Raw genomic sequence first — 26,161 nt, 5'->3', positions numbered from 1 at the left:
AGTGTTTTTTGTTTGCATTATGACCACAGGTATTGTGGTTAATGCAGACATGATTCCTTGTAAAAGGTTTCAGTTTGGTGTTTTAACATCTTAACACCTGTTTTGTTGCCAGAAAAAGGGGGAAACCCTATTCTCATAGCAAAGGGTAGTAACGACACTGCATTGCTGGCTGCTTGGCCGTAAACTCTATTCTGGTTGTAAAGATTGCGAAGCGCCGCTTTGTTGTAGCCCCGAAACAACCCGTGCACGTGCGATCTCATTTTAACTCGGTAGCCTGCCAAGTTGGCGGCTTAGGTCAAAACCCCAGGCCAAAATGTCCAACGCCTTAGCTCTTAGGAGGCGAGCACCAAACACACTTACACATCTCTAAACAGGTGCCATGGGGGGGGGGGGGGGGGGATATAAAAAAAAGAGCAAAGGAAGCCAGGCGTGGGGTGCAATTACACCGAGTGAAATTTGAGATTCATATTTAGACTTGACAAAAACCTCAAGCTTCCCGTGACTGGTTGTTTATGCAGATGCGAAGCATCCGGGCCGTGTCAATAATTAATGTAGAGGGATGGCAACACGCTGACATCAAGGCAGTCTGTGCTTGTGCTTTCTATGTGTAAATATATATATATTTTTAAAAGGTATTGAACATATATTCAAAACTTAAGCACAGGACAGTGGGCTTTTAAAGCCTCTTTGATAACCAAAGTCAATTTCGGTGACAGGCAGACGAGCAGCAATAGGTCTGCGAGTGTAACATTACCAAGTAAAATGCTCAACATTCAAAAACCTTACACAACTAGCAAAAGGATTTCGCTGCCTGCCGTGTTCGCAGCTCCACCACACTGGGCCGATAATGTCACCCAACAGCTAAAAAAAAAGTGCTTTCCTCGCCAGTGTCGGCATGCAAATTAGGACCTTAAGTATCAATGAAAACACAAGGCAGCCAATACTATTTTTAATATTATATACATCCATAAACTACTTGAATTTATATGCATTGGATCTATTACTCCCAAGTTGTATTTGATAAAGTGAACGGCTATTTAATTCCTATTCCAGACAGGAATTGCATTAATTACGCAAGTCCCATTGAAAATAAAACACAACCCATTATGGACATTTACGAGCACACGGCCGCACATCTGGACACACAAAGATAAGTACTGAAACTATTTCTGCAAAACCGTACAAGGGCAGTAAATCTCATCACAATGTGATATAAATGCATTTTTTTATTTTTCTTTATTTTTTCATTAAACTGACAGCCAAGCACATTGATGTCAGTTTTTGCACAGGCCGTTACAATCTAGGTTTGAAGCGTTTGCGCTTTCCATTTTTATTTTTGACATCGTCACACGGCGAGTTGGGGGAAAGGGGGGGGGGGTTTAAGGGGGGGGGGGAGCGAGGGCAACACCATTTCGATCTGCAGGAATGGACTTGGTGCAACCTAAGGCTATAGTACATGGAAACACGCAAGTAGTCAAGTCAGCAAGTTAGTTGGAACACCCAACACTGTGCTTCATGAGAACTGTGTCCTGGACATTTTGGAAAGGCACACAATTTGGCAGGCCGACAAAACCCCATTTTCAAGTATTTTTTTTTCCTTGTGTATATATTTTTCTCTTTTTTTACTCCTCGCGTATGCGCGTAGCAATGATTTGGCCAATTGCAAATAGTACTACCTACATAATCATCTCCATGGACCTTAATAAAGGTCAACTTGCAGAGTATAAAACATATCTAAAGTGCTTTGTACAAAATTACAGCCAAATAATACAAGCCAATTTTAAATAATTCAAAATTTTCATCCAAAGTTTTCAAACACAGAAAATACTGGAAGCACAAGTTGAAAAGTCTATTTTGGTCCAGGACAGAGACCTTTTATTCACATTCATTTGGCAGAAAGTGAGCCAACATGACTAATCAGATGTCATTTACAAACATGTAGATTATTCAATTAATATTTCTGGCCGACCAAAATCCAACCAGTGTCGCGTTTCGGACCTTTATTTTGGCTCAGATTCTGCAGTTTTCCAACAGCTATGTTAAGACTTTGCATTTCCAGAAGCACAGTTGAGCACTCCACACAGGGTTGAGGATTCCAGAGGGACACTCAAAAGAGAAAGACAGGAGGGGTGGGGTGCAAGGGGAAGGAGATATGGCTGGGCTTACAAATAAAGGAGATGGGAAAATGTCAAAAAATAATCAAAAAGCACTTGCAGAAAAAATAAAGGGGAAAAAAGCGCTTTACGTGGTTTAGTATCTAAATGTTTACCTATGTGCAGTTTAGACTGCAAGTTTTTTTTTTAACTTTCACTTTTTTCCATTTTTAGTTTTTTTTCCTTTTTCCGATTAGCTGAGCAACACAAACATTCGCTGATGAGGATCTGTGTAACTCCAGTTTATCTTCACAGGCGCAAGAAGAAATTGTAATGCAAGGAACAGGAATATCTCAATCACACACACTCATACAGCTCCAAAGGGGCACGGTCCTTTGCTGCTTTATCTTGTATGCTGCTGCAGACAACTTCTTTTGTTCGTGTCTTGTCGGGGTAAGAATCTCTTTGTGTTGTTTTTTTCCGTATATTTTCATTCGTGGTTGTTGCTTTGCTTTTTAAATTACCCCCATATATCGGGCAGGTGCTGGGATCCAGCTTTCTGCTGCCATCTCTGCCTCAGCTCGGCAGGGTGAGACGCTCTGGGACGCGTAAAATCGTCCCCTGCGGAATCTAGCGGTGCTTTTCGGTGCTCTCTCTCTCGCTCTCTTTTCTGTCTCGCTCTCTCTTGCTCGGTCTCTCTCACACTCACTCACTCATACCTGCACTCGACCACACGGCTGTTCTTCCTGCAATAATATTTTTTTTATATTGTGACTCTGGGGTTTGCAGGTTCTAGTTGTGTACCCATCTGCAGGAAAACGAACAAAGGAAAAATGTTAGCCATATCAGCATCATCACAGACAAAAAAGTGTTTAGAAACCACACTGGAGTTCATCCCAGAAAGAGTTCAACAAACCCCATGCCATCAAAAAAGAAACATGGCACATTCAACTTTGCATTTAAATGAGCTATTTAGGTTGAATATATTTTCCTTGATGTTTATTGCTAAGCACATGTTTAAGTCTGAATGACAATGCATGTCCACAATAAGCACGAACAACTTTTTCTAAATGTATATACACGGCACAAATTAGTGAATTAACAGGTCGTTTGAATTAGTTTATCCCATAGTTGTGGAAACGCAATGTGTTTTACCCCACGTTTGTATGTACCCCCAACATATAGAAAAAAATGCAAAATACTAATTAAAGCTAGTGCTTGTGCTAAAACAATCAGTTGGGTGAAATTCTATTTTTAAGGAATTATAAAGTTTCATACTTTTCTTTTTTGATGGCCAAATACCACAACATGCTCCATATTCCAAACCATACCACCACGTTCCACCAAATTGTTTTTCCAACTTGATAATCATGCTTTCACAAGGACATTGTATATTGTATACCTTCCGTTTGATTTATATAGATACAGTGAAAAGTTATATGCTGTAATACACCATCACCAACCCTGTAAAGTATTCAAGAGGACCACATGCACAAGGTTTCAAAACACCTTCATACTCGTTACAAAAATAGATATCACCCAACATCTTCCCTCCTATCACAGCATGAGATCAACACATGAACCAAAGACAGAAACACAAAATTGCCAGAAACACATTGAGAAGAAGAGGGCTAAGTCAGCAGGACACCATAACTTAAAGCAGCACCCAGCAGGCCACAACGCAAGCGAGACGAGAAAAATACTTTATACCCAATGAAAAATGATGTTACTCTATTGGGCATTTGGCTTGCCGGTAAATTATAATTAAATTGGGAGCTACTGCTTTCCCTGGCTGCTGCTATTATTCATACTTACACATACCTAATTTAGCGTGTCTTTATTAGGAGGATGTGGATGGTAGCTGCCAACAGAGTAAAATTCACAGTCTCTTTTGATTACGATTATATGAATGGCATTTTAAGAGTTTGTTACCAATGTGCTTTTTCTTCAATGTCTAATTTACTACACAGTAAACATGTCTGCTAATTCTCGTGATATTGCCGAGTTAATATTTTTTTGTAACTTTATAATGAAAAAAAAAGATTTTTCCTTAGACTTGTTTACTTTTCCTGTGTATTATTTGCACATAATTCTTTGCAAGATCTAATTACAAGTATGAAGCAAGCAGCTCAACAGAATATACAACTGTTCCACAAAGTATTGTGACAGATGCCTCACAAAAGTCGGCAGAGAAGGTAAACATATCACCATCGAGGCAAGTACTGGATAGCACAGCACTGTCAAGCACTGAATATAAGCAACTTAAATCACTCAATATGCTAACCGTTTCACTGGTTAGGACACATGCAATAAAATTTCCTGAAATTGAATTTGATCGAGTGGTGCAATTACTTGGGAGATTTTTCCTCGCTGTTGTTTGGGACTGATGAATCACGTGTATGGTTAGGTTTCTTGGAAGACAATTATGTAACAAAATTCACCCCCCACAAGGCCCCTTTCTCAATGTAAAAGACACACAAGGGCTCAAAACAAATCCACACCATCCTCAACAGGGTTATAATCCTGACAAACAGCCGCACATGCAAGCGAAACGTGCACAAATTGTATCATAAGTTACTTAAACCGTGCTCATGCACAACTGCACTTTTTATATTAGCCGGATAGTTTCATTTGTTCAGTTGCTATTACATAATTCCAAAGCAAACGAGTGTTATGAGGGTCAATTCTCAAGTGAGCTGGCCACCCGAGGGTGCGGTGAGACGTTACCAGATCTGGTTTTTGAGTTTGCGAAGCTCCTTGGTGGCCCATGTGGCGAGGGTCTTGGTCTTGTTGGTTTTGGAGCGCCGGCCCTCTGTGAGCAGCTCGGCGATCATGGGCCGTGCTTCCACCAGCTTCAGGATCTCCTTGCCAAACGCCGCGCAAAGGTCTCTGCAGAGATCGTGTGAAGGTGCCGCAACACAGCATTGCATTTGAGCAAATTTAAAACAAGACCAGAAATATTTTCCTGCTAAGCATTCATTTAACAAAATCTCTTAAAAAGTTTAATTCACCTGTAAAGAAAAGCAGAATTATTATGACACGTGCACTAATCGTTATTTTGAATCACTTGATGTCTGGCACAAAAGCCATCTGTCATGGCACAAGCTGTCATACGATTCGACCACACAGGTTGTCAGTTTTATTTTTACAAAACTAGCAAACCCGCACGTCCTTTGGAAATGGCTGTCCGTCCATCCATCCCTCCCAGTCAGCCAGGAAAACTTGGGTGTCTTGTAGAGAACTTTCTCTTGCTTCTCTCTGTACTGGATATCCCGATGTATCGAGATTTCTCGCTTTGTCTGTTTATGTTTCTCTATTCCTGGTGACCCCCCCCCCCCCTGTCTATCCCTCTAAATGCCTCTCCTCGCTTCACTGTATCTCAGCCACTTCCCTCGCCCCCATCTCTCTCCATTTCTTTCTCACCACTCACCCTCGCTCTCCTTATTCCCCCCCCCTCTCTCCCTTTCCCATCTCAATCTCTCTCGCTCCTCCCTAATTCTCCCAATACCGCTTGTCGTTTCCCATCACTTTCCTCTTTCTACTTTGCTCTTTCCTCTCCGTTTCACCCCCTTTTCATTCGCTTGTCTCCTCTCCGTTCCACTCCGCCTCTTCTCCATCTCTCTCCGCTATCGTATTTGCGCGGGCTTCATCGCTGGCCAGAGTGAAAGGTGGGTGGGGGAGAGGGGCCTAACGTCAGGAAGCAAGAACCCGGCTTATCACTGTGGGATGCAGGCGACGTTCCGCAGATGTGCATGGTGACGTCATTACATCGTATGTGCCAACCATGAATCCAGCCAGAAAAACTTTTTTCTAATATAGTACGAGTGTCTGGATGTGGTGCGATTGTACCCAATTAGTCCGGCACAGCAGGCTACGACGGAGTCGGAGCGGTCGTCGTCCTGAGAGATGTGGTCGATGAATGAGAGGATGAACTCAACTCGGGGTTGAACAAGCATTACGTCCGCTGCAGAAGCAAATTAAAGACGACATTGAATGGCTAAAACGGAACTGCTGAAAGAGTAAGATTTGCTGAAAAAAAAATCCTTTATTGACAATGCAAGATGCACTGTATTTTTATTCTTGGCAACACTTGCAGAAGAGTCCTTATCTCAGATCAGCCATGGTCAATGATGTGGAAACTCCACTAAACAGTTTAATATAAATTGTCATTACCCTGCAGTCGTCACACTTACACCCTATACTATAGCCCAAGATATCAAACACCTCAAAAGTACAGACCCCTCTCACAAAACATAACAAGTAAATCAATTGTTAACAATGAACACAACATTCAAATTAAACAAAACACTTTACTTGTTGCTGGTCTCAGAATAACATTGTTTAGTCAATCATGCGCTTGTCAGCGTGGTGCATGATATTTCATCACTGACCAGCTCAAGCAACGCGACGATGTGCAGTGAGCACATGCAATGACTCCGTTTGACGAGGAGTTAGGGGTGGCAAGGCAGTGGCTTACTTACGGTGCACATTTTCCTGGTCTCCCTTCAGTCCCTGAATGATGCCCGTGTATGCCTCCAAGCAACCTTCCCTCAGCTCGTTAAGATAGTCAACCATGTCATAATCAGTCTGTAAAGCGCACACCACAGCCACACAATGCAGACTTATTGCCACTAAACTATGACCAAGGTAACAGTAAAAAAACATTTTAAAACGTGCTGGTACCATGATCAGAAAATGTCACTGACAAACGAGTCCATACATTATTCCCCAAAGCTGAGAATGCAGGGCACTGGTTACTGAATCAGCCGCATGTGCAAAGAGACGTAACATGGTGAAGCAGTACCTTGTCCACCTGAGCCTGAGAGGCCTGCTGCAGAGTGTCGAGAACTACACCCAGGTACTTCTTGAACTCCCCGCCGATGGCCAGTGCAATGTCTCCAAACACCGAGAGGATCTGGGGCTTCACTGATCGGTGTACATTCTCATCCTGGCCAGGCCGACAAAGACACACACACAAATGTTTTTTATCACTTTATACTGCAATGAGCTAGCAATAAGGGGTCAACACAGAGGGCTAGTGTGCCTCAAATCGCAACTTTGGCTTAATATTCCAGCATACCACACAACAGACACTTGCTGCAACAAAAAATGAAAGTGGTTTGCACGGAACAGTTTTTACAAAAATAATATTGACGACTTAAAAGAACATTTTTACTGGTCTCAGAAATATGTTGATTCAATCATACACATATCAGCGTGGTGCATGTTCTTTCATCCCTGACCAGCTAATGTTCAGTAAAAAGCATTAAAAAGTATTATGCCAATTAATGCACAAGTTTCCAAAGTTTAACATGACAGCCGTGTTATTTTGTTTTTAAGTCCTGTAGTATGTTGGTGCATACTGGCCACGCACCCCGAGGTTCTGCAGTAACAGCTGCATTATGTCGTCGCAGAAAGGCAGAATCTTAATCTGTAGCGCACGGCACAGGTCACCGACGAGCCCTACGGTGGCCACGCATACCTGTGGGCAAGAGAGCAGACATCAGTCCTTCCGAAATTCAGAGAACACCATTTTCCCAATGGCTTTTAAAACAGGCATATACAAATCTACGTGGTTTATCTGGCGCCAATATATAGGCTCGTACCAATATTATAAAACATCTTATATCTGGCATTTTCTTATAAAGCATATTTCTGGTATTTCCCCCACTCAACACAATTCAGAAATTAAACTATAATGTAAAAATGCACATTTTTACTGGTCTCAGAAAAATGTTGAATCAATCATATGTTTCAGCGTGGTGCATGTTTTTTCATCACTGACCAGCTATTGTGCTATACGAGGCATTAAAACGTATTTTGTGAATTATGGCGCAAGTTCTCCAAGTTGTCGCAGTAACAGCTCCTCATCTTGCCGCATGAAATTATCACTTCGTAAATAGATTTATATATACATACACATTAAAAAAGTATTAATACGATGGATTCATCATAACCACTTTGGTTGAACAAAGCAGCCGTCTAGATTTTATGTAACACACGCAAAACAGGTGGTAGTAGAACAGGCAGGCGTTTGATCTTTGCAGCCGATCCATCAAAAAGCCACGTGGACAATACTGAAGGTAAGCACCGTTGAACACGATTGGTTGCGTTACAACTGTAGCTATTGCACAGCTCAAATGACGAGTGGCAATTGCTGCAAACCTTTTACTTTTTCAGCTAACAAGTCTAACCATATTCTTCATGTGGAGATGACCATGTCATCATTATCCCAACGTTAGTGTCAGTCGTAGTGAAATGACGATTCTCACAAAAAATGGGTTATGAAGCACAATTAGCTAATAATCTAAGATAAGCAAGCCCCCCCCCCACCCCAACAATCGAAAGAGGAACGTGAAAATATAATACCTGGTACTCCGCATGATTCCTCAGACCGACCGCCATGTACTGCTTGAACGCATCCATGTATTTGAGGAACTCAGGACCCAGTACTGACAGGAAACAAGACATTTCACAATAACAATTAGAAGCTCAACTCCACTGGATAGTGATATTAAATATTCCACGAATTTAATAAAACTTAGAATTTTAACCTTTAAAACAATATTACTGTTCCATAGATGAGTAAACAAAATGTAATTTGACACAAGGCAGTATTTTATTCTGAGGTCACTGGCTTGGAATGTCTGTCGAGTATTGTTCAGCAATGTATGACCATACTATGCAGGGACAAACGTGGGTACAAAAGTTACACATGAGCCTTTTTGTCAATCCACTGCTGCTGGATGAGAGCCTCCCTACCCGACATGGGTAGTCAGTGTAATCTGACTATATTTCACCGTGCTCACCAGTGTGGGTTACAATGGTGGGAAGCATAAGCGGGAGCATACTAAAGTACAATATATTTTTCCCGTACTGCCCTCAGCATCGTTCCACATAGCAATAATAACCTGTTTTACGCACAGTGGTTGTCCATCCGTACGCTAAATAGGCTCAACCCCTACTTAGTTTGCAAGATCCGACAATACAGGGCCGCATTGTGAGTAATTTGGTCAGAGGTGGGGTAGAAGATTCTGAAGGTGCCCGTGTGTTGTGCACGCTTTGTGGCGTACCCTCCACAAGCGTGCCCACGGCCATGAGCGCATCCTCCTGCACTCCCCCCGAGCCGGCCGTGCTCTCAAACATGCGCAGCAGCGAAGCCATCACTACGTCTGAAATCTGCACCGCGTCGGCTGGCTGCACCTTGCGCAGCACATTCTACCCAAAGACAAACACACCCATCCGTGAGGACACCCTCCAACACCCGGGGATAATGCAATGTGCGAAAACCAAAAGCACGGAATGAAAGCGACAAGCCAAAACATCACAGACATCGTTACAACAAGAGGCCTGTCAAAGACTGCCTCAGAGAATGTAAGATGTAGGGTGCAACTGTAACCAAAAAATTATATAAGCCATGGTAAGAAGTGTGAAGAGGCCTCTGTTTTCCGTTAATAGGTTGAACACAACTATCAATAATCACTCATCCTAGCAGATATAGGTAATTACATACAACCATTTTGATCCATTCAGCCTATTTGATTACAAGTTACGATGTATGTTGGAGTAATCGTCATGGTAAGGAGGTAATCTATACATTTATGTTGTATCTTGTTGTTCATTGAAACATACAAAACAGAATGGCCTCTTTTGCAAAACGGGGGTCCCTGGGTAGGTAGGTAATCATGATAAACAGAAACTACCATAATTTGGCACATTTCTACTTAAAATTAATGATGCAACTACACAATGACAGTGGTTACAATTACACGAGTAGCTTGGAGGAAAATTATTTTTAAATTAAAATTATTTGTAAAAAAGCACAATTTCACTGGTCTCAGAAAAACGTTGAATCAATCATACATGTATCAGCGTGGTGCATGTTCTTTCATCACTGACCAGTTACTGTACAATATAAGAATTTAAAACGTATGAGAAGATTAAAGCTCCCAGAGTTACGCATCAATGATACGTTCATGTTTGAAAGTACAGTAGCATTTTGGAGCACCGTTCACCAAACAAAAGTTCTACAAAAGCAGCCGCATTATGCTGTTGCAAGAAAGGCAGAATCCTATTCTGCAGAAAATATATTTTTTTAAATAATGTGCATGTAAATATATACAACGAAAAATAACAACAACAGGGGTTCATCATTGCAACTTTGTTTGAAAAAAGCAGCAAAGTCGAAATTTTATTAAACAAAACGTCATCCATAATAGAGGTTTATGGGTTAGATCGCATAAATATATGTAAATGTGTCGTTAAAACCCGCCACCACCTGAGACAGCCAACTAGTAAGGGTTGTCACGTAAACAGAACGTGCCAATTCGTCACTAGTACAGCAAGCCGGTGTGTTGGAGAGCCAACATCATCGTTTTCCAAAACACTTGTAAAAGCAACAGGGGGTAATTACGGGCTGGCACTCGATGCTTGCGTCTATCCGATTCAGCGCACGGCCAGAGGGACAAAAGCTGACTAGAAACAACAGCACTGTTGAGCACTGTTGCTCACATCACAACTGTACCTATTAATAGCGCAGCTCAACTGACAGCTGTGATTTGCTGCAAACTTTCAACTATTTATCTAACATGTGTAACCATGTTGCTCGTTTGGAGCAATATGGTTAATAACAGGTATCAATGATGTATGTTTGAGATAATGGTCATTGCAAGGATTTAATCTATAAGTTGTATGTTCATATATCTTGTTGTTGTATTCTTTATAAAACCAGACGTTAAAAGAAACCCATTGAAACAAACAACACAGCATTGCCTTTTCCCAAAGGGTCACCTGTAAGGGTAATTGTAATTGACAAAAAAGCTACCATTTTTGGCACAAATTTAAAAAGATCATATAATGTTAAAAGCTCACCTGCAGTGTGGCGCAGAGATGTGACTGCAGGTCGTTGTACTGGAGTCGGTCGGACGTGCTCTGGATGTGAGACTGCGAAAGCAAAAGTGAAAATTTGAAAAACAACACAAACATATTTCCCTGGTTGGTGTAAGGGAAAAACAGTATTTTACATTTGGATGGCTGCACTAAGATGCATCGATATCCATTAGCTTCCTTCTCCATAAGCAGAAATCGTGCAATGTTTTCAGAGTAGCTTTTATGTTTGCGTGCAGCGTGGCGTAAAAACATTTCAGTGCATGGTGCTGAAATTTATGGACCACGATGGTCTACTTGCAAGCACTTTGAGAGATTCACGTGGGTTCCAGAGCTATTCGCTTTAAATTCAGACCTGTATTTGGGTGTGATAAGTTGTATATCTGCAAATACTAGCGTCACATGCATTGTTGACATTTTGTAGTGGCAGGTTTGATGCCAGGGTGATGTGACAATTAAAAGGCTAACTTGCAAGGAGTGCATGTAAATTACTGAGAAAAACCTTAGTAACTTTCTAAAAGAACTCATTTTTTTCAAAACAATTATTTACCATTTAATATATGAAGTAGATTAGATTTGGTTTATTTCTCACAAATTTACGTGCAAACGTTAACTGACAAATATTACCTAAATTATTTGTAGCTCACAAGAGAATCAATGTCGAAATCTGATAATTACAAAATCAATTAGTATTACATGTCAGAAAAAGTCCATCTCCAGATCGAATTAACTACATACAAATCCGTTACTTATACATGAATTGCTGTAAACTAAAATCGCAAGTATTCTATTTGACCAACTAATAATTTATTTTCCAATAAACATGCAAAATATGGACGCATTAGCAAGTGAATAATGCAATGATTCCCTGAATGTATTTGTCAGTCAAGATACACAAACATGCATTGCAAAGCCAAATCAAGTTAAAAAGATCGTGATGAAATCACAGCCCTACAAAGACCTTTGACAGTATATGCAAACAACTCACTCGGCAATAATTAACGTTATCCAATTAACCTTATCCAGGACATACTAGCCTTACCTTTTAAATACAATAATAAAACAAACAAAAGCACAAGCAATTAACCTAATAGGGCAACTGCAATTGATGCCCTATTATGCTAATTATACAGTACGTATAATGCTCAGCTCCAACTAAAAAACAATTCAATACCTGGGGTACGTCTTTGAATGAATTGTATTGGTACAAGCAATCGGCTTTATTTTTATAGCAAGCAACATTTTTATTAATGCAGCAACACAAATCATGAAAATCCACTGCTCATTAAGTGTCATTTCATTTTGTGCCGATTTAAAAGTAACCAACTCTCAAAATCCACACTGACAATTTATATGAAGATGGTAGTAAATAAAAAACGACATTCAACTGTGCAACCAAAAAACAAGTTTCTACCCATAACCGTTTGCAATCCTCAAAGCGAGTCACTGATGCAATGCAAGTTGGGAAATATGGCTGGAGGATGCACATCACAGATAAGTGTTCAGTGTTGTTTTAAGCATGAAATTACATCAGGAAAGTAAATGAGCCTAAAGATTTTCAGTGGAGCAACTAGGAGATTTTCAGTGGGGCAACTAGGAGGTTGACACTGGAGCAAGCATCTTACTTGTGACAATAGTGTGCTCATTTTTTGCACCTGCAATCAAAGTCCCATTACAAGTTGTGCACCAATAAGTCCCTGCACATCACTCATTGGCAAAAATAGCCAACACCCCAAGCGGGAATGGATGGGCTCATGAGCAAACTGAAACAAGTTCACGATTAGGACAATACAATGACTACCGAGATATTATAGAGTGATTGCCCATTGTTGCAGCAGGGAGAAATGACCTGTGCATCGCAAATAGGGAGTTGTGGTATAATGAGGCTTATCTTTGCTTGCTATCAGGAAGGATTGATCCCCTTCCTTCTCATTTCTCAGCCTGATAAATGTGTGTTGCTGGCTCAGCGGGATGGGGAGGGTTGGTACTCAGGATTAAGCAGTGATGCAATATATGGACATTCAAAGGCTGCTTGAAAATTGGGTGCCACCGCAATATAATATTCTGGAGACAACATTATGTGCCTCATGTTATATAAACGTTTCCACACTACCACTGAACAATCACACAATGTATAGCCTACACCAAGCCCAAAGCACAATATTTTATAGACATGCAACAAAATAGTTTTCCTTTTCGATTGAAAATGGAAACACCATTTCAAATGGCACATCAACAGTTCTCAGAAATGAAATGACTAGGCTCTGAAATGAAACTACTTATGAAATGACTTGGCCCAGGCATCCAACATTTTACACCCACCACCCTCTACCCTAACAAACATACCATAAACTCACAATTTTACACAAATACTATGCAAATAATTGTTGTGACTTGTTTCCTTGAAATAAACTTCTTTATAGACATACAGCCATGGATATGCACTCCCTTTTATTCAATTCTCATTGGATGTAGAGCACTTAAGACGAGCCAACATTTCCCCACCCAAACCGGCTACAACTTCACACCAATCCAACACCTTGCAGATATTGCAACATGTTAACTTGACAACCATTACGTCACTTAAATGAGGTTATCGTCACTGTTGCTCTTCATTATCTGCAAAGCTATCCTGTGTGAATCCAGCATTAGGATACCAAAGCAGAAGGATATTTGTCTATTGTCCCATTTGTAATGTTTTGTCTGTAGCATATAATTTTTGAAACCTGATTTTTGTTTCATCTTGTACCGCCTGTCACATACATTCAGTTGAAGTCTCATTCATTCGAAAAACAATAAACTGAAGGGAAAAGAATGAAGTTTTTAATCATAGAAAATAATAATTGACTTTTACATGCATGATTCAATGTATGTATATTACATACAATTAAATAATGCTACGTGTACATTTTAAAATTGAATAGACGTGCCAACTCGTGTCTCGCGATTTTTCCTTTTTCAGATTCACCGCAGCACATACCTCCATCTGCAGGACCTGCTGCAGCCGCTCCATGATTACAACGGTGGTTTTTTGTACGGCCGGGTAGCAGTCCTTGGCACTATTCTTCACAATCTCCATCAGGGCCTCGTACGCCGCACTCCGCAGATTGTTTTGATGCCCATCGGGCCTAGGGTTGCCACAGAAACACAACGGGGCCACTTGTAACTTACTACTCGTGTTCTAATTCAAGGACAATTTGAACTAGAATGGATGATGTTCATGCTCAAAGTAAAAATTCAACCCTCCTAACAATCACTGTGGTGTAAAATATGGATGAACAAAATTCACACCAGCCTATGAGTACAGCATTATATCGTGCCATTTAAATTTCATAACGTTATTGTTACATATTTGCTTTTAAAATGTATTGAATAATTTGCTATATCCAGAAGCAATGATAGAAAATTTGTTCCATGAACCCCATCTAGAAAGCAGTCACTGTTATAAAAACAAGTACCATCTTATGCTAGCATTGAAAAATTGCTCTTAAACAACTCTAAATCATCATGATAAAATAATACTTGGCACAAACGCCTAGACATTTCAAAAGATGAAAAGCCATTTGAGATTATAAACAATTTACAATGGCACGCCATGACACAAACCCAACCACATGCCCAACACCCGTGTAGTTGCGGCTTGTTGTAAAATTAGGCTTCAGAAGGTCGATACTACGAGCAAAATAAGCACACAAAATCTAACGATAATAACCTACGACTGGGGTTTTTATTATCAACCTAGGCTGCAAGATAATGCATAACTGAAGTAATTGTTTCGATAAGTGCTTTTCACCTTTAGGCAGCATTTAAATTCGGGTGTAGGTGCACAAACAGATTAAACGTTAACGAATATTTACATTTCTTTTAATTCCCAAATTCACGACAAGTGTTTTTGAGGTCCTTCCAGAGGTACATTCAGGTTTGTGCAGATATTTGTAGATGTAATGACACTGTTTACAATGACACACGAGTAGCTTCCAGGATGTTCGTAAATTAAAATTATTTGTAAAAAAGCACAATTTCACTGGTCTCAGAATAACGTTGATTCAATCATACATGTATCAGCGTGGTGCATGTTCTTTCATCACTGACCAGTTATTGTACAATATAAAAATTTAAAACGTATGAGAATGAAGGTGAAAGTCCCAGAGTTATGCATTAATGATGTTATTTTTTTTTAAGTACAGTAGCATTTTGGTGCACTGTTCCACAACCCAAGGTTCTGCAAAAGCAGCTACATCATGCAGTCAAGGAAAGGCAGAATCTTATTCTGTAGAAGATAGTTTCCAACAAATATTTCCATGTAAATATACACGACCAAAATTACCAATATTAGTTCATCATGGCCACTTTGGCTGAAAAAAACAGCTTTAAATCTATATTTTATGAAACAAAACGTCATCATTTGCCAAACAAGTGAACACGCAACAGGGGTATTAAAGGCTGGTGTTAGATATTTGCGGCAATCTGATTCATCGCACAGCCAGAGGGACAAAGTTGACTATAAACAGCAGCACTGTTGAGCACCGTTGCTTACATCACAAATGTACCTATTGTCCAGCTCAAATGACAGCTGTGATTTGCAAACTTAAATACTTTCTTTCGAACAAGTGTAACCGTATTGCTCGTATGTGGAGGACATCATTATTTACAGACACCATGCGGTAGATGATCCAGTCGGTGCATTAAACTTACAGGCCTAAGCATTCAATTACATCTGAACCGTTATTGTAGAAGTGGAACGGGCAAGTGTACCTGTCAGTAGTTTCAAGCAGCTTCTGAACAATGCCTTCAAAGCTAGACGAGAGGCAGTAGGTTGCTGGCTCATCCTGGTCTTCGAGGATTTCGGCTGCCTCATATGCAGCTTCTGCAAGACTTGAGAATGCCTAAAAGAGAAGACACGCGATAAATCTGTGTTTTTTATCTCACTTCGGGACAGTTGAGCAAGCCCCTAGTTCTACGTGAGACTTTCCACCACTTGTGCTGGGATTGAGACCACTTGTATCGGCAATACCTTGATAAGTTGCAAATTCAGAAGACAGTTCCTTTCTCCACCCACGCTTATAACATGTAATATAAACTTGGCGACTAAAACAAAAATCACCAAAAACCAGGGACAGCAGTCGGATATTTTTTTGATACACAACTTTTGAAACAAAATGGACATGTTGGCAACAAGCACGCCCAAAAATAATTAAATCAAAGACCTTAATGCTGCAGCAGTAAGAGAAGCATGAAGTTCAACATTGATTGATGCTTTAAAATCATCCGCTTTGAAGGTTCATTAACAGGATTTTGATCAACTATAAAACCAGTGTCAAGCATGTGCTCAGACCACTAAGATGCAGTGTGTGCACATCTGTACATCATAAACCCATCCACAGGGAAGCTCATAACACCCACAGTGTTTGGAGGTGAAGCCTCTTGTCAGCAACATTGCAGATACAGGCGTGTAAAGGATGGGTGGCTTGATAATTTTTTTATGTTTCACACAAGTTTGATAATTAATGAAAACCATCTACCAAAATGTGCACTTTTTCTATTGGCCATGTTACTTTATCATGCAAAAGTGGTTCCATAAAGCGTGGGGTGGGCAACTTCAGCCCTCATGAGCTTTCCACATGAATCAAGCATTTCCGTTGACCTGTGAGCTCAGTGGCAACTGGCACTGGGTACAGTACATTGATAGTTAGGGTATGGAACAGTGGGCCAAGTTCAGCTCTCCAAATCGCCCATGCATATCTCCCGTCGCCGCAGCCACATCACGGCTGCTCACGCGACTCACCCAACAAACGTTTGTGGCGACGCGAGGCTCAGCACTCAGTCCCTGGATAAGACACTCCAGCAGCATCTCCAGATACATCTCATTGATGGCCGCATCTGGCAGGACCTCGCAAATGCGGCCCACGGTCCATGCTGTCGTGTCACGTACAACCACGCTCGGGTCCTTCATCAGGTCGATGAGCGTCAGCATCGCCTGTGCACACACCACATGGCACAGAGCAGTGTCATCGTATACACCAACAGTAGGAACTCTGCTTCAAATAAACTTCATAAAAAAATTGAGAGTTTGAAATGAGCCTGGCAAGTCATTCAATGGAATGTATAGCCAGATGTTAATGCCAAATTTTATACAGCACTAAGTTGATCAAAATTAATCGATCTAATTCCATAAATAAGTAGTCAACTTAACGGCCAAAGTTAACCCTTGCTCAAAATAGACTTTCATATTCATTATACAGCACACATTAAAAAAATAAGGTACCTGTACAACAAGAGGCTTGAGCTGGTTTGGGTCGGGCCCCTCAAGGATGGAGCCAAAGGCCATAACAGCAGCGTCTCGGTAGCGCCAGTCAGGGTTCTTGATGTTGTCCTTGATGAAGGTGAGCACGTGTGGAACAATGTCGTCCTCGCAGCACGTGGCAAGCAGCATGAGGCACACGCCCGCTGCCTTGCATGGGTTCCAGTCATCGTCATCGTCCATTTCATCCTGAAAAAATAAAATAGTACTTGGCACAAACGCCTAGACGTTTCAAAAGATGAAAAGCCATTTGAGATTATGAACAATTTACAATGGCATGCCATGACACAAACCCAAACACATGCCCAACACCCGTGTAGTTGCGGCTTGTTGTAAAATTAGGCTTCAGAAGGTCGATACTACGAGCAAAATAAGCACACAAAATCTAACGATAATAACCTACGACTGGGGTTTTTATTATCAACCTAGGCTGCAAGATAATGCATAACTGAAATAATTGTTTCGATAAGTGCTTTTCACCTTTAGGCAGCATGTAAAATTCGGGTGTAGGTGCACAAACAGATTAAACGTTAACAAATATTTACATTTCTTTCAATTCTGAAATTCATGACAAGTGTTTTTGAGGTCCTTCCAGAGGTACATTCAGGTTTGTGCAGATATTTGTAGATGCAATGACACTGGTTACAATGACACACGAGTAGCTTCCAGGAAACGATGTTCGTAAATTTAAATTATTTGTAATAAAGCACAATTTCACTGGTCTCAGAAAAACGTTGAATCAATCATACATGTATCAGCGTGGTGCATGTTCTTTCATCACTGACCAGTTATTGTACAATATAAGAATTTAAAAAGTATGAGAATGAAGGTGAAAGTCCCAGAGTTATGCATTAATGATGTTATTTTTTTAAGTATAGTAGCATTTTGGTGCACTGTTCCACAACCCAAGGTTTTTGTTTATTAATTTGGCATCCAACAATTCACTCCTCCTCGCAACAATTCGACCAATTATTATTCGTTGACAGGCATCGATTAATAAACGAATGTATTTTTTTCACCATCTTATTCGTATTAAATCTCATTTTGTACAGTTTTAGTCAGTTCAAAAACTTAGATGTAATATTTGCACGAGTTAAATCCGAAGTAAGCACAATTCATTGCACAGTGAGCAAAAGACCTGGCCAGTTACAAGCCCATATACTAAGTGCATCTTGCACACGCAATGCCACATTTATATACAACTTGACTCAACTTTAAAGACCTGTTAACATACCAATAAACAGCATTTTGTTTAGTGCTCTTTAAAGTTATTTTTTTTATAATTGGCTACAATTTTAAAGTATGTTTGTTAACACAGCACTCCCAAGAGCAATCGGTTTCGCAGGTGCTGATGCAGGCTGCAGATGCGTGTTTTGCCCTCACGGGCTTCCCACTAACGCGTGTGTAAAAACACACCAAGAATGCCAACGCACGCCCGCGGCACTGTTCAGCGGGACAGCACAACAAGTGCCAGGGCAACTGGCAAACACACTCTCGTGCAGTAGATTCCAGCTGTTGCCATCACTGTGCAAGATGCACTTGATACCCATGCACCCTGCGCTGTCCGTAGATGTGCACCGTGCCCGAATGAGACCAGTGGGGTCACGCACGCAGCTGGCAAACAGTGTACATACACGTGGTTGGAGGCCATATGTGGGGTAGCACCGCGCTGGGGAGTGATTAAGTAACATGCAGGCGCATGACACCAGACAAAGCATGCTTGCACGCTTATTCTGTGACCTGCTTAAGTTTGTGACACTGAAAACACCAAAGAGTGTCTGCAAAGATTTTGGATCACTCCATGTGCCATGTGCAAAGTACCTTAGAAGTTTTTGGGTTATATTGTGTAAATATAAATCTGTCGTTAAACCCGCCACCACCCGACACAGCCAATTAGTAAGGTTTGTTGCATAAACAAAACATGCCCATTAGTTACTAGTTCAGCACACCAGTGTGTTGGAGAGTAAAATCCCAACATTTACAATCAGAGTACAAAAGTTTGGCCAGTAATTACAACCAATCTCATCAGCCATAATTGTGGAGAAATATTCCTGTGAAAAAGTACCTGTTTGGTGAGTGTGACTGTGAGGATAGGGACAAGATACGGAAGGGCCCCCTTGGCATAGAACTTGCTCGTGTGCTCTGGTGGACGGCCCTGTTCTGCTGCCTGGAACCCACGTGAGGACACGCACACAGATTAAGTTAGCCTGCTCTGGCTACCTTCACCAGTTCACACAATCTCGCAAGGTGGTAAAAGGACACTTGCGAGTCTTGACCTATTTCTTTACAGCTTTGAGCAGAAGAGCAGCAGAGCAAATATATTTCCAGAGATCTAATGCAAATATTTAACTTCGGTTGAAACATGCGTTGGCTTCATTATATTTACATAGCTGTTAAGTATACGATGTATACTTGAGCAAAAACATTTTTCAATAAAAATACAAGAAATGCAATTGCCATAGGGTGGCATACAAGGTGTTGATTTAATACCCACTGAAATTAATCTTTATATTTTGTGCCAAAATAAAAAAACACAGCGATGAAAATCTTAATTAAATTGTATTCTCAAGTTATGGAATGCCACTGATTTCAGCAATTTTGTTTAATATCTCTCTCATTCACACTTGTCAGCGTGGTGCATGATATTTCATCATCAACCAGTGAGGCATTCAGTAAAATGTTCCATTATATATTGAGACTTCTACACATCGATACAATATAATTGTATTCAAACAGCCACTGTGTTCTTTCAATCGTGGAAAACGTGACATGGGACGCTACAAAATTATTTAAAGTGTAGTTGTCAAGGCATACATGTCTGTAATTATGAATGTGACCAAAATCATGAAAAAGCTGTTGCACTGTACCTCTGATGCCTCAATGGCGAGGTCCATCTCCTCGTCACAAACGTTGGACCAAAACTCAATTCCTTGGAGTGCCACCTCATCATTGTCACTCTTCATTGCCTCCACTGTTATCTGGGGACAATGCAAAAATTAATTGGCAACCCGAATTACAACACTCGACAGCGTGACGACAGCCCCACTGCAATTAACGCGCGTTTCAAACATGTTATTGAAATATTTCAACAAGCCACAAGTGAATCATCTGTGCAATTTTTTGACGGCCAGGGGAGTCATGCTTGCATCGTCACGTGGCCACTGAAAGCTTTAGGTCACATCGAAAGCTACTGTGTAAAACTATAGGGGTACTCACAGCAAACAGAGCTGCACCCATGTATGTCTCCATGTACTGGTAGTAGAGTGACATAATCTTCACCAGGTTCTGAAGGGCTGCCACTCGCACCTAAAACAATATGCATAACGTCACCAACAAAGCTCCAGAATAACATTGCACGGACTGAATGTGTTTGTAAAAAACATGATTTGTTTGAAGCGTCACTACTTACTCTTGTATCGGGGCATTGGGTGGCCTCACACACGACTTGCATAATGAAGTGCCTTTCAGACTATTGGGTTAGGATGGGGAGTATGAAAAATACCATATTGAATTATACTTCTTACAAATACAATGAAGAAAGTAGTTACAAAATATATTTCGTATTGATTTTTTTTTTAATATACAAACTAACAGTCCAACAAACGCTCACACCGACATTCTTGCACATACAACTTAAATTTACACGTATCCCTCGATTGAATTTTTTTTATATGCAATTGACAAATTATGGCCGCTTTTCTATTTGCAAAATCGAATTTCCATGTCAACGAAATTTCACAATGGCACGTGCCATGAGTTCAAACAAGCAGCACCCGGGAGGCTGCGTCATCCATCCGCTGTAACGTCACTGTAACCTGACAGTGCAAAAGTAAAGCCTCCACACATCAACTTTCCAATCATTCCAACATGCAGTTCCCTGAAAAGGTTACTATTCATTGGTTTTAACATTTATGTCATAAACATTTTTTTTGTGAAAAGCAATTAAGGTGTATTTTTTAGAGTAGAGTTGGAATGACTATCCAAAACACATCCCTATATATTTTTTTATTAAATTAATGTGAAAAGCCATTGAGATTATTGCATTATTTTTGTAAAGCAAGCATTCCATTCAAAAATCGAGGGATACCTGTATATGGAGCTAAAGCATGCAACCAAAGATCTCTAAATGCTCAACGATAGTGATTCGTAAAAATATTTAATGAAGATTTTGAGGCTAGTAATTACAAAGTTGGACACAAAATTTGTTCTACGGAAAGGAAAATGTAAAAAATTCACAATTACAGCCGATCACCGCAACAATTGCCACATGAAAAGAACACACATATCAAACACATATTTCGAGGTGTTTTAAACGATCTCGTCTCCTAAGGTTATCATTCTGTGAGTTGTCATCAGAGGATCAGTGAAACAGGTGTGAATGCAGAATCACCTCCTTGTCAAAGTTGGCCTTTGAGAACTCGAGCGAATTGAGCAGCGCGGTGGTGGCTGCCAGCTTCACGCTGTTGCTTGGCTCCTCTTTGCGCATCCCCTGGATGATCGCCGTCAGGATCTCGTTTGATTTGTCCTGCAGGTGTTCGGGCTCCTGAGCACACAATTGCCCATTTGCAACGAGATATGGGCGCGCATTATTGCAAACGTTCAAACAACCACCCGCACAAGACTCGTGATCTCAAGACAGAGAGTTTGGTTAGGAAGTGTAAATAGACCCACATTATTTTTTTTATAATGTAATGTAAGAGTAAGAAAAACCTGCAAGCTCTCTTAAATAGTTTTAAAGACACAGTTTAGTCTCAGCACTGTTGTGGTCATTTCACTTAAGTGATCATCAGCATGGTGCATGATGATTCATCATCAACAAAGAATTGCTTCCATACAACAGCAAGTTTCACTTCCATAACTAAAACTGTAATAATTTTGGCATGATGCATAAAGTCACTGTTATTATGGCTTTAGCTGTAAAATGTCACCTGGTTGCTGATATTTTTCCAACTTATGTCTGAGACAATGTTAAATAAAATATATATGAATGTATACTACAATGATATTCGTTATGTACAATATAGCATAATTGATCACCGAGTCAAATGGCATGGAATTTCAATAAAATAACAAGTCAGGCAAATGGGTGAAAACTGCATCTGACAATTGCCACTGAAACCAACCAACATGGAAAACGACAAGAAAAACACTCAGAATTACCCTGAGATACAGATAGAGGAAACCATAGGCTGGGGTTGGACGCGAGCAGATTGGTCGGTGGTCAAACTATGGAGTGGCAGCCAGATGAGGGAACACGCCCAAGAGATCACCCCCTGTGAACATGCAATGTTGAACTCGGCTCATGCCCAGATGCGATACGATTGCTGAAATCGCAAGCCCCTGGGGGGATATGACGCCAGCTTGGGAAGGCTTTCATCCAGCAGCAGATCATGGCTAATGATGATACATAACATCTTTAACACAAGTACAGACAAGGTTTTGGTCAGTGATAAAAAAGCAATTTTAATGAAAACATGCTATGATTTAAGGTGACAAATGCTCACAATATCTTGGCAGATATAACCGATGGCCTCGAGTGTGGCCTCCCTCATTTGCTCCGTGCTGTTTGGTGCGGTCACGTTCGCGGTGAGCTGAGGGATGAGCCCCGGCCACTGGTTCACGGGGATCTCGGCGCACGCGATTCCGTCAATGCACTGCGCCGCTGAGCTCGGACGATATGCTTCTGTTCCCAAGCTCTGTATAACCTGCATTAGCACAGGCAGTGCCACAATATGCCTCAATACATGGCTAGGGTTACACCATAAAAAAATAATGAGGCAAAGAACATGGTGTTATCAATTGAAACAATTATTCCTAGAGTATGAAACGAAACAATGTTTTACTTGTTTTAAAATATTAATATAGAGGTTTGCTAGGACCTCTTATTGTACATATGGGTACTTAACACAATACTATCACAAACATGTATTAAAAGTTAATAAAAAACACAAACGTGTAATAGAAATACTTTAAAAAGTTTTTAAAAACAAGAGGAAAATCCATGGAAAAAGCAACCAAGACAACAGCAGACAATTACTTACATATGCCTTGATCTCAATTCGCGTTGGGACATCGATGGCCAGCCAGCGGGTCTGGTAGTGTGTCTTCACCTCCACGTCTTTAGAGGTGAGGGCATTTTTAATCTGGAGGCCAGATGCCATTCGGGCCACCTGGCTGTTTCCTGGGTTGGCGAGTACTTTTGAGAGCTCGCGCAGGAAGGTGGCCTGAAGGGCGAGATTGCAAGAAACTAATCAGACATTTTATCTCAAGCTTTTCAATGACACGGGTTGCTAACCTCAAAGCTTTACGAGTGGCTGCACGTCAAGGGCAAGAAAATAAAATACGATAAACTGCTCAGCGACCTTAAGACTCAGACATGCTACTTAACACGCACTATTGTTAAATTTCTTGCACAATTAAAAAATATACATTGGGCTAAAGTTTTTAGCAATTAGGACAGATAGGCTGTCTAGCGTGATGACTGACAAATAGCAAAAAAAATTGCACTTCTCCAATGTCACAGAGCGTTCGTTCATAAATTTCAGTGCCTTCTCTAAACAGGGATTTACTATTGAAATGCAGCTCACTGGTTTGGTTCACTCACGTGGTTTGTACCATGTGGTCTCCAGACAATGGAAAGGTGTGACTATTGTAGTAATGCTGCATTGAAAACAGGTCAGCAGCCAATCAGTAACACTGACTGGAGCCCAACCCTACATGTTCCCTCTTTCTCATACATGGCGAAGTCACACCCATTAACATGGACATTACTGCGCCTCATGGAACCTAAAAACTGTAATTAATGGCTGAATAGTTTTCAGAGGAGCAGTGTGCCAGACTGAAGAAAGCATGGCACGGTGACACCTGTAACACAGCACTTTGGAGGCAAGGGTTGTGGGATCTTACAGATTTGTATGAGTAATGAGGCATAAGTCTGCCAGAAGAGGGCGATTATTACTATGTATAATATCAACACAGTAATTCGCTGATAATTATTACCATGTATAATATCAATACAGCAATTTAGAATTTGGAAAATTTGTAAAACCCAACACACAATGGGCCTACTCTTCCGAATGACGTCATGAGATCGTTAACGTCCATCGTACAGCAGACGGCGCATATTGATGGTTATTACACCCGAAGTAATATTCAGGGGCCTCTAGATTTAAATCTTTAACCAATGCAACTAGAAACGAACCCGCTATCGCTTGGCCATGTCACCACCTAGATATGCAGTGGGTTTTCTCCAAATCTCGCAAGTCTTTCATTGGAACCATCCAAAAATTTCAAAGCAGGGACCTTTTCATTTGGTGCTCGACCCTCAACTACTCATTCATGAATATTATTTTGTTGTTGACTAGTTCAACAGCACACCGAAAGCACCACCCCTCCACCACCTGCAGCCAGGGGCTTCCGCGTGCCCACACGTGGCCGTTGGGCGGCGAAAGAAAACGGACTTGGGGCCCCAACGTAAATTCGGTTTCCTCCGTTCACAACCCCCCCCCACCCACCAAATTAAACTCCCGCATTGTTCACAGCCAAATATCTCTAGCCCATGGGTCCCACAAACGAAACCCTACATAGCTCATCCCATTCCTTCTCGTAAAAAAAAAATGAAGCAACTCGGCTCCGCCTCGTGGGGCGTCTGAGAAGGCAACTTTGCTCGCTTGCATGACCAAAGAAAATGAATTAAAAATAAATCGCTTCCTTTCAGCACTCAACGGGACGCCAGATATGTGAAGATCCCCGCGGGAACATTGGCACGCGTATATTTGTGGCCGCATGTTTAAGTTTGTTTAAATCGTGATTTAATCTGGGGGGCTTATACGCTGCCGCCGCTGTCGCCATGTTGGGGCCTGGTCCCGCCCGCCGGCAACGTGAGGCCTAGGCCTAGGAGACCCCGGGGGAAGCCCTCGCCCACGGCCCAAGGGACGCGGCCCAAGGGACGCAGCCCAAGCAGTCCCCCCCCCCCCCCCCCAGCTTCTTTATCGGGACCCCCACAAGCACAGTGACAAAAGAAAGCATCGCTCACCAGGTTCTCCAGAGCCGCCTGCTCCAGGAACTTCTGGGCCGACTCCCGCTCATTCCGGTCTACGCGGGGCGCAGGGCCGTTAGCGACTCAACAATCATCGTCACTGCAATCAGCGGACATCGCTACTCTCGACATCATTCGACGCAGCCATAACGAATATCGTTCCCATCATCTTCATTACCATCATCATCGCGATCATCCAAACCATGTTCATTCAATAGCATCATTCAACATCACAACCGTCTTGCCCTCCATCATCACCAGCACACCAACCACAATTTTTTACCACCACCACCACCATCATATTCAGCAGCATCTTCACCACCACCACCACCAATGTACTCGGCAGAAACAGTGATGCTCGCTGCTCATATAATTCGCGCGTGTAATATGCATGCGTCTCTATGCGCAGACGCATCTCATCGCCGTCTTTGAACGTGCACACGCGTATGTGTGCATACATGTCAAAGGAAGGCGCGCGCGCGCGTTTGTGCGAGCGTGTGAAGAAGCCGCGGCCGAGCAACCCACCCGAAGACACGGTCTTCTCCAGGATGGATATGAGCTCCATGCTGCAGCAGCAAGAGGGGGTCGGGGTGGGGGGACAGACGCAGGCGGGACCGGCGACGGGACGGGGGGGGGAGCTCAGCCTCGGCTCAAGCGAGAGGAGCAGCAGCACGAGGCGCTCGTTGAACTACCGAAGACGACGAGTGGAGATTGGAGGTCGTCACTTCTGCAGCGAAACGGAGGAGGGGTGGTGAGCGGCGGCAGCGGCGGCGGCGGCGGCAACGAAGAGGAGGACGAGGCCGAGCCGCTGCACCGCTTGGCAAGCCGCCGGAAGCGCGCAGG

General features: G+C 41.7%; 1 protein-coding gene across 2 annotated transcripts; it reads right to left on the bottom strand.

The window, feature by feature from the left end:
- Window positions 1–1,208: 1,208 nt before the first annotated feature.
- On the bottom strand, window positions 1,209–26,161 carry KPNB1 (karyopherin subunit beta 1). 2 transcript variants are annotated; one of them, XM_061557701.1, is made up of 23 exons: window positions 25,844–26,161; window positions 25,316–25,374; window positions 23,322–23,504; window positions 22,785–22,985; window positions 21,671–21,823; window positions 20,690–20,749; window positions 20,497–20,586; window positions 20,148–20,258; window positions 19,346–19,447; window positions 17,245–17,469; window positions 16,765–16,956; window positions 15,735–15,865; window positions 13,960–14,107; window positions 10,965–11,036; window positions 9,167–9,311; window positions 8,463–8,545; window positions 7,468–7,575; window positions 6,898–7,041; window positions 6,575–6,680; window positions 5,943–6,057; window positions 4,821–4,982; window positions 3,915–3,954; window positions 1,209–2,901 (listed from the first exon to the last, which is right to left on the bottom strand). In XM_061557701.1, the coding sequence occupies exons 1-22, from the start codon at window positions 25,881–25,883 to the stop codon at window positions 3,915–3,917; spliced, it is 2,670 nt and encodes an 889-aa protein (XP_061413685.1). In that variant the 5' UTR covers window positions 25,884–26,161; the 3' UTR covers window positions 1,209–2,901. The 2 variants fall into 2 exon arrangements, with proteins under 2 accessions (XP_061413685.1, XP_061413686.1); XM_061557702.1 differs by lacking the exon at window positions 3,915–3,954.

This window comes from Lethenteron reissneri, chromosome 23 (assembly GCF_015708825.2).
Source record: "Lethenteron reissneri isolate LAM-NWPU_2019-01 chromosome 23, ASM1570882v1, whole genome shotgun sequence".
Classification (NCBI taxonomy): domain Eukaryota; kingdom Metazoa; phylum Chordata; class Hyperoartia; order Petromyzontiformes; family Petromyzontidae; genus Lethenteron; species Lethenteron reissneri.
The sequence above is the reverse complement of the archived record's forward strand: the minus strand, read 5'-3'. Positions and strand labels throughout refer to the sequence as shown.